The sequence below is a fragment of the Acipenser ruthenus genome, chromosome 20 (genome assembly GCF_902713425.1).
Source record: "Acipenser ruthenus chromosome 20, fAciRut3.2 maternal haplotype, whole genome shotgun sequence".
In the NCBI taxonomy this organism is placed as follows: domain Eukaryota; kingdom Metazoa; phylum Chordata; class Actinopteri; order Acipenseriformes; family Acipenseridae; genus Acipenser; species Acipenser ruthenus.
The window spans coordinates 31,507,712-31,520,580 of NC_081208.1; the positions used below are offsets into that span (position 1 = coordinate 31,507,712).

At 38.3% G+C, this 12,869-nt stretch overlaps 1 protein-coding gene across 2 annotated transcripts in view; it reads left to right on the forward strand.

Annotated features, from left to right (window-relative positions):
• Window positions 1-1,945: 1,945 nt before the first annotated feature.
• The window catches only part of LOC117425482 (TOX high mobility group box family member 3-like), a 38,937-nt gene continuing 28,013 nt past the window's right edge, over window positions 1,946-12,869 (forward strand). For both annotated transcript variants that reach the window (XM_034042442.3, XM_058993955.1), the window contains exon 1: window positions 1,946-2,979. In XM_034042442.3, the coding sequence (XP_033898333.3) occupies window positions 2,878-2,979 (102 nt within the window). In that variant the 5' untranslated portion in view covers window positions 1,946-2,877. The remainder of the gene's footprint in view (window positions 2,980-12,869) is intronic.

A 12,869-nucleotide genomic window follows, 5' to 3' on the forward strand; every position in this document is an offset into this window, starting at 1 on the left:
AGGAAATGAAAATAAATCATTTTAGTCTTGTTACAGCACATTGAAAGCCAAACAACAATTAGCCTTCTAGGTTTTAAAATGCTGAAATCAGAGCCAGTCGTTACCAAAGCTAAAAATACATAAAAAATAAATGAGATACATCATCTTTTAAAAGAAGGACTCTAATTTAAAGCACCATCTGGTTTACTGTAAGGTCTGTGCCAATTAACCGGAAAGTATTGTCAGCATTACAACTAGACATCGGGATCCTTCCATTGAACATACCATATGTTTAGTTTTGAAGAGAAAGAAGAAGAACAATAGTTTGAAATATTCCACAGAAAATACAGATGCTTTTCTACAGCCTTCCCAATGATATTTTTGGTAATAATAAGAATTCTGGACACAATAGCCCAAGCTTATTTTATTGAGAAATAAAACAGTAACACATGCAAAACCAATTAGGCAAAGACAATTCTCCTTGAAATGTTTGTTCGTTTACTTGTTAGCATTACTGATAGTCTCAAGATTGAATGTTTATAGTTGGGACTAAACCATTGCTGGTAATAAAATGGTTTTGATGGTCTCAGGTCGGACACCCACAGTACAGGAGAGTCCCAGAGACAGAGGGCTGCCTGCTCTTCCCAGATAGCTCTGCCATTCTAGCCCTTGTCATCTACTAAATCACCTACACTCTTCAAGAAAGATCTGCTAAATATATATAGTTCAATAAAAAAGGCTGTCATTTAAGTGACATTTTTCGTTTTTTCAATCAATAGCTTCTTGTTTGTTTACACTGCGTTGGCTGCTGCAGATCTTATCCGTATGCAATTGCGACACACCGGCTTGGCTATTGGCTCAGGCTATTGCGTGACAAGTTGGAAGGTAGTAGGTGATTCTGCCTGCTGGCCAGCAGGTTAGGTTACAATGCATTCCCTGTGCAAGGGGCCTTTGTGATGCAGTCTAATGAACAAGGACACTCGTTCTCATTTCCTCATCCTTGAAACCGAGGAGACAGGTGGCCAGTGGAATGCCATTGATTGACTGAAGCTCCTCTGGCAAGCTGGTTGAAGCCAAAAGAATAATGATAATCTTCAAATCGTTAATATAAACTAAGTTAGGGTTCTTTCAAAACTACAAACACATCAGCCAGAAACACATACGGCTTTGCAGTGCTCTGTATGTAAACATATATTTAGGTACACACACTGAATGAACTATTCTGTGAGCAGTTTTACTACTGCGATGTATGTCAGTCAGAAGCAGCCCAGGTCTTTTACATTATTTTAGCTAATACTGGCCTTGTGTTAAAAACACTGTACAGTACATCTACTGTCTTTAAATCATCAGAATCACTTTCAGCCCTTCAAGGGCTAACTTTGGCGACTTGGTAACGTTATCCAAGTTATAGTTTAATTATGTTTTATGTTGATATTTGGTCCTACGATTGTTGCATTAGGATCTTTCCTACTTCTAGTTCCTCTCAAGAGTGTATTTGTACCTTGATTGAACTATTTCAATACATAAAGCCATTTTGTATTAATTGAAAAACATTGGAGAGTTATTTGAAGTCATATTATCCTTTATAAAAAAAAGCACATCGAAATCGGATATTTGTAGAAATTCATCAAAATGTAAAGCAATGCACAGTTTTACAGACCTGTAGAAAATTACAGATACCTGTACAATTCTATACAGAGGTCAGAAGAAACTGGAGTGATGTACAGATACAGTATATGTACAGAACATCTACAGAAGTTTTGTTTTTTCTAAAGTAATCTATAGTTTGTTTTTAAATAAACAAAATATTTCTTAAAGGATATCATCCTCTTCTTCATAAAGAGTATCTGTCTCTGTTCATCTGACAGAACTAGCTGGTGGAAGATAACCCTAGCTCACCCGCTAAAAAAAAATCTAAACAAAAGCGTGTTGATTGAACGGAGCTGGTCCGCTCCGCTCTGGAGAGGTGTAGCCGGAGCTCGGAGCGCTGTGGTTGTGTAGTGGCAGCAGCTGTCTCTGGGGGAGTGGTAAACGGCGTCTCTGGGAGTGGCTGTGGTCCTTCCCATGTTATTGCCAGGGAGCAGTGCCAGTAGGAGATCCGGAGTGCTTCAACACTTAAAAACTACAAACTGTGACCGTTGGGCAGAAGGCTTAGCTGCACCCACGTTTTTTTTTTCTTACAAAAAAAAACAAAAAACTCTACTCTACTCTCGCAAGGGCAGCTTTTTTTGCCCCCTTGTATTCCTTTTTCATTTTTTTTTTCTTTTCTTGTTACTTTTACAAAACCTCGTTGTTGCTAATGTAATTATTAATCCTCAACTTTATCCTTTACCACTGAAAAAAAAGACGAGAAAAAAAGAAAGGAGTGCGAGTGGTGGCAGATCCTCCCCCCATATCCTGGCGAGTTTGTTCTTTTCTTTTTTTAATTTTTTTTATTTATCAGCACCCTACATCACGCTGTGTATGTGTGCAGTGGGTGAAGCTTGCTTTTTTGCAGCCTTCTTTATCAGTGCCGGTCGCGTGGCTTCTTTGTGTACGGCAGCTGCTCCCAAATGCATGGGCAAACACAGCGGCTTGGCACGACTTGAGGGCTTTAAAATACAACAACACCAGCCCTGAAGAAACAGCTACTTATATCACCGGAGACCGAGCGACCTAGTTTACCTGTATAACCGAGTTCTGAAACTACTGTAAAAAGGGGGATTTTACTAAACGCATCTCTATCTCCACAGCTTTAGATCACACAGCGACTGGAGCAGCATACCTAGCACTCACTTGAATGTGGATATAATAAGAACGAAGAAACAAGAAAAGAGAGAAAGCACTCGTGAAAACCACAGTTACTCAGATTTTCACATTACTGTATCCAAAAAAAAAAAAAAAAAAAAAAAGAAAATCATGGATGTACGGTTTTATCCAGCTGCTGCTGGGACCGCTATACCAGGAGAGCCTCCTAACCTGGATTTTTCCCAGTGCCTAGGGTACTACAACTATAATAAGGTGAACAATGTATTTATTATTGAATTGATTAAGTCATGTATTGTTTTATATTTATTTACACGGTGCATAATGATTTGTGCGTTGGAGTAAACCGTTACCTTTTTTTTTGTTCTTATTATATTAACCCCTTGTTTTGAATGTTTTATTTGATCTGGTTTGTGTTTGAATGGATCCTTTACACGGCTAGACTCAGGCAGTCAGTCAGCAGTGAACACTGTATTGTCTTCTCTGCTACAGCAGGTGCACGTTCAGTGCAGACCACTGTTTTGTGAACAGTAATTACTGGTGTGTGAAAAGTGCAGCATAATAATAATAATAATAATAATAATAATAATAATAATATTCTGTTTCTTAAACTTCCGTGCAAGTTTTTTATTCTATTTTGCGTCTACAAACAACAGTTCTAGAGAACCATGTCAATGCTTGCTTGGGGTGATGTGTCATTTTCAATAAGCAACCAGAACAATATACAAAGCGTCCTTTATTTCAAGTCTTTTATTTAGTGCAACATTGATACATACAATACAGTTAACTTCCATACATGTGAGCCTTGATGGAATGCTAGATAGCTGCTTAAAAGAGTATTGCATTGCAAACGCAGCTTTCCAAGCATAACTTTCAATGGCATACTACAACTTTTTAGAAGTATGATGAACCTGCACCAAAAAAAAAAAAAAAAAAGTACTGCTAAAAGTGCTGCTATACAAGTCTGCTACTATACAGTGCCATGCTGGGCTTTTAGGAAAACATGGTATCAACAGCTGGATTTCTCCATGAACAAAGAGCTGTCATTCAGGTACTGTTCAAATGGGAGGACAATGGCTGGTAGATTTGAAACCAGATGGACTGAGGGAGGAAAAAGGTGGAATTTAAAAGTTATTGATGTGGCCTTCACATCATACTGGACCCGAATGGGTACCCGAGGGTCCATTCCAGTGATATACTGTACAGTATGTTTTAAGCATTATCTTATGTTTGCATGAGTTTGAGATGGTTTTGCTAACACAGGGACATCCTCCTCTGCCTTTAAGTTTGATTGAATAGCTCCGTAAGACACATGTTGTAAAACTGTGCTTTATTATTATTATTATTATTATTATTATTATTATTGCATCTCCCCCTAATAGTTTTTGGTTTGATGGAAAGGTAAGCAAGCACACACGTCAACAATTATTTAAGAGAGTAGCCAATACAAAATAAACACAAGTAAAGCTTGCATGCACACAAGTGCCCCTCTGTAAACTAATCTAGTCATCTGTGGTACTGTGGCCCAGTTTGAGGGTAGAACCCTTCATGTTTCTATTGAGCTGTTAGTATAGATGACAGACTCCAGCGTCATGAAATTATATTTGGAAGCTGTGAAAATAATTAACCTGGCAAAATATTGACCCTGGTAATTCCAGTGATCCTGATCGCAGTACAGTAAATGCATTAAGCATGTCAATCAAGCAGGGAGCATTTTAAAAGCAGCTTGAGATCGTGCAGGCTTAGTTTTGAATCTGAACTGTTAATGCCATTCATTAAAGACTTAAACTGTGTTTAGCGGGATTGCTGAATTGCTATACTGAATCAAGCTTTACATTGTGCTTTAGCAGGCTTTCATTGGGGTTTTTGTATATCACACCAAAGCCATGCAGACAATATTACTAAACAGTACATTGTGGCAGATTTATAGTTGCCAAAATAAGTTCAATGTATATGTTGTAGTTCTGTATGTCTGCGAAAGTTGTAATTGGTAACCAAAGTGCCTTTCAATACAAAGTACTTTTACATACGCGCATGTTAGAATATTCTGTAAAAATGTTTGGCATAGCCTTGGAAAAAGGGCTTGTTTTCTTTTGGTTCTGTTGAAATTAAAAATGCTAAAATAAATGCAATAAATTCAAGGACAAACATTTTGACTTTGAGAAACTACTTCTAGTTGAAATGTTTGCCATTTATGAAGTTTCTTTTAGTATTTCTTAAATTGTTATAACATTGGCAGCCCGGATGTGACGTTGAGTTCATGTGGCATGCAATGCTTTATAACAATTAATGGAAGATAACAACAAAATTTGCTCCAGTGCTCAGAATATAAGATAATTAGCTTGATGGTGACTATAGGGCTTTGCAAAATGAATAGTTTGGATTAATATGGCAAGTTTATATGCTTATTTACAAGCCAAGTTGTATTCTCTTTGTAGTGTTTGTACAGCATGCATCAACCTGTGATGTACTGTAGCTTGCCTTTCATTCTTGCATTTCATATTTAATACGCGGAATTGTTTCTACTGACTTGGCTTGTGTTTTTCAGGCACAATTAAAGCGGATCGAACTTGCATGAAAAACACAAGCCAAGTTAGTGGAAACAATTGGGGCAACCTTGACTCCCACCGCTTTTACAGTTGTGCCTATTTGCTTTGTGCTGAGCAAGGTTGCCCCAGTGGTTTCTTGAAACTTGGCTTGTGTTTTTGATATCTCCACTTTAAATGGCTGGGCACTTTTGATAACTTGGCGTTTTTTCACATTTCCAATGGTTTTTTGTTTCAGATATCACTTCTTTTTTCACTTATTACACACACACACACATTACGGGAATAGCAAAATTGTTCAACCTATATTGAGGCAATGTATTGCCGTTTGGACAGGGTAAATGTAAATAGTAGCCTGGTCTGTTGAAAGGGTTAAGGTGTGAATCTGTGTAGCGTAGCGGTTATGTAGTTGGAGTGAAAGTATGACTAGTTACCCAGGCTCATGCACCCCCTTATTATATAACCTGCTGTTGTTCCCCGCTGCTGTCCGGCTCATCATCAACCAGTCACATCCGTGCTCTGCATCCCCCGAAAACAACAACACACATTCTCCCCACTGATTCACTCACTCCCCGTCCCATCTTAAGTAACGGCGTGACCCGTTTCCCTTACATGTAACATATAAAAGACAGATGAGACAAACTGAACAGACTACAGGTCCTGCAGCAAAGCAATGGTCTGGGTTGTTACAATATATATTTTTTTAATTTGAAAGTAAAAATATACGAAAGCATGATGACCTGTATGTACACAAATCTTCACTAATATACAATTGAACAAGAACTGTTGAGTATTTATTTTCATTTTATACAGTGTTAAATGGCAGTGTTTATATGATAGTGAAAAATAAATAAATAAATATCAAGATAGATAAAGAAAGAAATGTCTATGTATTGATTTATGTATTCATTTATTTCAATATATTTATTAATGTTTTAATTTTACCAAATATATAGGCTATCCTTCAGCACAGCTAATTCTCAGAAAAATGTATGTTCCTTTTTGTCCAGTGGGGACCACAAATAGCGTTACTCTCGTCAACCAGTATCGAGAGGAACCATACTTCCTTGCGCCAATAGGAACAACAATGAGCGAAAATACTGACAGGAAAACAACATTTTTCAGAGCTCAAGATCAGAATCTCAGAATGATGATCACAATGATGATGGTGATGCTGAAGATGATGATGCATGATGACTCGAAAAAATCTCCAAAATATAACAGTCCCGAGAATTCTCAGCTGGCTGACTTCGTCTTTCAAAATACTGCTTGTCTCAACTAATCTTGAAACACTGACAGTAACACAACATGCTTGCAAGCTGAAGGTTATAGTTTCATTCAAATCCCACGCATGCCAGATATTTTTCTATATTCATATACAAAAATATATTTTTTGCAGGTTCAATTTTAAAACAGAAATTTCATATAATGTCACAATAAGTGTGTTCCCTAGTATATTTCCATGTTGACAAAACAAGTTAATGTAATTTACATATGCATGTATAAAAGTGCCTGGGGTCTGCAAAAAAATACGTTGGGAGTAAAAGGAGATGGACATTTTTACCTTACTTTGGTGACTTATTTATCTTACTGTATGACAAGTATTGACTTTTTTTATTCTACATTTCACCTAAGAGTGTTGGGAACTACAAAATAAAAGTGAAATGGTGCTTTTGGCTGATTTACTTTTGCTGCGCCAATACCCTGAACTATCCTTGCTGTAGAGAGTCTGGCAGTTCTCGTGCTTCGCTGATAACTTGGCGACAGGAACTACCATTCCTCTCAATACCTCCTTCGGTTGATACACTGTACCGTGGTGAGCAAAATCTTTTCTGGGCTTTAAATAAATATGAACACATTTTCATATTTCAAACCAGGTCATAAAATGTCATTGTAATTATTGTGTTTAATAATAATCATAATGGACAAAGCACAACACTGCTGCACCTGAAAGTGACTTTCCAGGCACGTAACCTAATCAAATCGAATCAAATCTGATAAAGAAATAGAGCAGAGTGAAATAAATAAAACCGCTTCCAAGTTCCAAAAACGGACCAATCGAACATTTTATTGAATACATCAAAACTTTCTTTTAGCAGCTCCTAAGTAAAAGCTTTGTTGAATGGGCCCTATATTGCACTGTCACCATGTTTGTGTTGGAAACCACCGTGGTACAGTACACTTGTTAAAGTGCTTGCTTTGTTTGTACACTATGCTTCTTTGAAAGCACCATTCCCTTCAAAGTAATGTGTTTGGCACTAGCTTAGCATGTCCTAATTCCTCAGTTTAGGTGCTGGAGTTTCCATGCTGTGTTTCTCTGTATGTCCGAAGCACTGCACTAAAGCAGTGTTGATCAAGAGTGACCTTTATGGAAGTGTAGTGTATCTACAGGAAGAACCCTTAATAAAAGGGGTTACTCCTGTCATTCTGACAGAAACAAGGCTTGCCAGCTCAATCTAATTCTATGTATTTCTAAGGGAAATTCTGTAGTGAAAGATAGTAATCCTGGCTACTATACAGGTACGCTGTTTCCATGATCGTTTATCGTAAAAGGAAAAGAAAAAAAAAAAGGAAAATGCTTTTAATCCCACTCGCGGCCAGAAGTCTTTGCCCTGAAAATCAGAAATGTTTAAAAACACATGCCCTTTCTTGTTTCTTCTTATCTAAACGCAGGAAAGCATTTACAAGTCATGCTTTTATTTTTTAATATGCACACAAGTACAATCTTTCTATTCTTGCATAAGCTAATTGGATCATTCCCTTGGGGTTGCTATCAGTGAGGTGACAGAACATGCCTTTGACATCGTGACATTGTTACATTTGATTATGCCGTCTTTCATCCCGGAGAAAGCTCTGGTACAACAGTATCGGCTTCGGCTTCATTTAGCTATTTATATTGCATTTTTTAAAGAGTAGCCTAATAATTAAGTAATTCTAACTAACTTGGCCACTCTTGTAAACTTGACCACATTTTTATATTGCTGCTTTGTTTCTTTCTTTCTTTTTATAGACTACTTGGGTGCTGTGTGGTTAGTATTTATAGTCAAGTTAAAATTTGTGTACAGTACAATGTTGTGAATGTCTTGCATTTTAAACAATGCATTAGCTGATATTACAATACATCTATCTATCTATCTATTGGAAACTACTACCCAAATACAGTGGGCAGTATGAGCAAGTCATTCCCAGTTTAGATTAGAAAGCATAGCTAATGCCAACATGCACTGGATCCTGTACTGGATCTTACCAGGTCAATGTGTATTCTTTTACAGGGCTGTGATATTCAATTTCTGTCTGACTCGGTATATCACTGACAGGATCAACCTCACTGGTTTATTACAGCAGAAATCCCATTTTCAAACAGCAAGTCCATCATTTTTGGATGGGCGATTTTTAATAAGTCTCGTGTGTCATGCAGAATGGCTAGAATTCCATTGGTTTTGTTTCTCTTTAGTATGTAGAGATACATGCTGCAGAGACACCCATTTAAAGTTGCTCCATTATAATCCCTGAAGTTCAGTAGATGGTATTGTGAAGATTCAATGATGCTATTATTCTTTATTTTACAGTTTTATTCCCATTATTTCTTTGTAAATGTACAGTACTTCTGTAAGCATTGCGATGATTACCTAGATCCATGCTTTCGCTGTGCGTTTCTTGCACAGTGCTATACCTTTTACTCAGGTATACAATGTAATAGAGCAGACCCCATACCCTTCCTTTCCGGACTTTGGAAATTGAGGAAGTGCAGCAGTCTCTTTTTCGGGCACCCACTGCATCAGTCTTCTAGAACCCTTTGCACATTTTCAAAGCCTTATCTCCATCAGTCAACACTTGTTGTTGATCGAGTGAATAAACAGTGTGTTAGAGATCAGGCTGGTTCATTTGTTGTCTCCCCCCCCCGTCCCTTTGAAGCCCGTCAGGGTTTGCCGTTTGTAACAGCCGAGTACAGAGATTAGGGTACAGTGTTCAGATGACTGAGCAGACTAGCATGGCTTTATTTTGATTGGAAGTGAAAAAAAAAAACCCAAAGAAAAAGAAAGTGGTCTTGGACACCTTGGCACTATTTCTGCTTGCCCTCCCGATTCCAGGAGATACACAAAACTTGTTCTCCTTTAAGAAATCATTGCTTCTTTTCATTTGTTCAAGTTGATGTACAGCTGACAAAGAGCTGGGCCTCCAGCAGCTATAAACCAAGCCGCTGAACTGAACCCTTCATCATAGATTAGCCATCCTAATAAAAATGACTGCTAATCCAGTATTACAACAATATTCATTCCATAGCCTTTAAAAGTCCTCTTTGCCCAATAAATAAATGGTTCTATTCTTGAAGGAAACCAATATAAGTAATCATAAGGAGGTAATATAACACTGGCAGTTTTTATTGAATGTTTTATAGACATGCATTAGGCTGATGGACAGTGTCTGAGGTCCTGATTGCCATGGCTGTGTTTGTTTATTCTCCATTAGTGTAAAGTACAGTCACTTAATTGCTATGTTTTACCTCCATGGAAAAGCCAATAGTGTTTGCTAAACAGTTTCCATATATTTGTTTTTGTTCAACATCTGTAAATTGCACAGTCAACATTGCACTTAATACGAACCCTAACTTTAATAACACAAAATAACTATATTATTGTTACAATATTGTCTGTCACATTGGAAGAATGTTGAATCCTTTATGGCAACAAGCGACTTTTTGATCCTTTTCTAAAGGAAGTAATCTAAATGATTTAAGGGCATGAAATAGTACAGGGGCTGGATCAACAATTTAAACTGCTGAAACACATACAATAATCAGTAATGTTCCTACAGTGTACTTGAAATACATTTGTACAGAGTACCAGGAAGATCAGTCTGCATCCATATGAACATTTTTTTTTTGCAGTGCTCTAATATTTATTACAGATGGCTGTTTGAAACTGGAAAAATATTTGCTTTGTAGTTAACTCAAAAGCTGTACAGCGATTGCTTCATTGCCAATGCAGTTTTATTGGCCAAAATGTTAATAAAACATGTCTTTGGACATAATTGAATATTGCATTTTACGATTTTATAGAAAGGCTCATTTAAAGTAAACCCAGTAAAGCTGTTTTCCGTGTGTGTTGCGCAAGTTAATGTAATACAGGAGAGCATGGTGTGGGTATGGTGCCGTGGGATAGGGAGTGGAGTGTACAACGGCATCCACAACTCCAAACACTCCGCTGTAAGGTCAAAAATAATTGGGACGCAAATATTATTAGGCTTATTTCTTATTGAGTTTATTATTCCATTCTACAGTACTTGTTGAGCCTGGTGTAGACTAGCCCCTTAGGGCTGGAGTTCCCCAGCATGCTACAGTATAGAGACATCTCTCTGTCAAGATTGCTGGTGATCAGGATTCATTCATTGTACAGTATCAAGGATTCATTGATTTATTTTACTACTCAACTTGGTTCTTTTAATGGCTAAGACAACCATCCCATGTGCTATTATTTCATTTGACTCTCCCCACACCTGCAGGGATTTGAAAAGCAGTATTTAATGAGGCAAGGAAAATTTCCACAAGCTGATAGAGACGAGAAACAGAATGGTTATTGTATCAGAGAGATTATGGGCAGTTGATTTAAAGTGTTCATTTCGAGTTATCCAAGGTTAACCTTCCGTAATGAAACACTGTAAAAATAATGAGATTTCCTGCCTGTTTAACTGAGTTGTGACCTTCAGTAGACGGTGTTCACTGGGGAGAACATTGAGCGCCCTCGTAGTCCAAGACTGTGTACTGTATTTGGATTGCGTTAGGGTTACATTTTTTGTTAATTTAGTAGTCGCCAATTGATTTTACCCTGTTTTTCTCCCAATTTGAAATAGCCAATTGTATTTTTAGGCTCAGCTCACCGCTCCCACCCCTGCGCTGACTCAGGAGCGGCGAAGACGAACACACCCTGTCCTCCGAAGCTTGTGCCGTCAGCCAACTGCTTCTTTTCACTCTGCAGGCCCGCCATGCAGCCAACCCAGAGCTACAGCGTTGGAGGACAATGCAGCTCTGGGCAGCTTACAGCCAAGCCCGCAGGCGCCCGGCCAGTCTACAGGGGTTGCTGGTGCACGGTGAGCCGAGGACACCCTGGCTGACCTAAGCCACCACCAACTCAGCCAATTGTGTGCCGCCACCTGGGAACTCCCGTCCACGGTCAGCAGTGGAATAGCCTGGACTCGAACCAGCGACCTCCAGGATATAAGGCGCTTCCTGCACTCCACACGGAGTGCCTTTACTGGATTCACCACTCGGGAGCCCAGGGTTACATGTTTTAATGCAGGGTGTGGATCAAATCTTTTCTGTAATGTTGCTAGTTTTGGAGGTCTGGTCTCCAAAGCACAAATTGCACCATTTTTACAAAAACAAGCAAGAAAATACTAAGCAAGTTTATTTCAATGTAAAGTCTGGCGTGAGCCATTTATACGTTTAAATCTGCCCCAGTCCCCAATTTGATTCTGATCTGGGAAACCTGCTAAACTGGTTTCAGGTAAACCCCCCTCCTTCAATAAGTCCTGTTGGAGGAATGTCCACCCCATCTACTGTAGATTACAAAAGTCCAGGGGTGTAAATAAATAAGACTCCCACTGCATAGCAGTTTGAAACGTTCCTGGTTGCACTATCAGTTTTGTAGGACACACCTGAGCTTGTTGCCTACACACACTGAGACTTATCAAGCTCGTAGTAAAACCTGGAATGGGGGAAACTGCTATGCAGTAGGAGTCTTATTGCCATCCCTGTCGTGAAGTGGCTACCATGTCCCACCCCAGAGGTGGGTGCTGAGCTGTATACTGTCCGAGGTCCTGTAGAGGCAATAAAAGTCCCACTTCCGTTCTACAACGATAAATCAGCTACAATGAAGAGATATTGAAGTATTTATACTGAATACAAAATAGTCTGTTGTCTGACCTATGCAAAGGACACTAAAGCAAGTCTACTAGAGGTTCTGCACTGTAGTTTAAAAAAACGGCTGTAAGAGAGGAAAAACTTTAGAATTTTTTTTTTTATTGCAAAAGTGACCTTGTGTGCTGTGAGGTTTCTGTTTATTTTTGCTCAGGGCATTACAGTATGGAGCATGGTGTAACCTTTGTAAGCCCCAGGCGATGTGATGGGCTCAAATACCTTCTAGCCGACTACTGCAGGACAACTTCTGTTTTTAAGTTTCTGTTTCAGAGCTGTTTGAAGACCATACAATTGTACATGTACATTTTTAAGTGAAGATATTTAATTTAGTTATCAAGTGTTTGTAAGTTGTGCAGTTCTGATCAACGGTCATGTGTACAAATGAATAACAATCGTAGACCGGCAGGCGAAAACATGATTTTACTTGCTGGTCAAACATTTATATTTAGTGAGCATATCTGTAAAGGAATATAAATATTCAAAAGCATGAAGATATTGGTGACTTTTGAGTCATATCCCTTTCGACTGTGTGCTTTTTTATTTTATTTGTGTGTATGTGTGTGTGTGTATATGTATATATATATATATATATATATAATATCTTTACAGTAGTAGTGTTTTCTATGTAAACAACTCCTGGCTGGTGTGAAAGGGGATTGTTATCAATAACAACATAATAATTA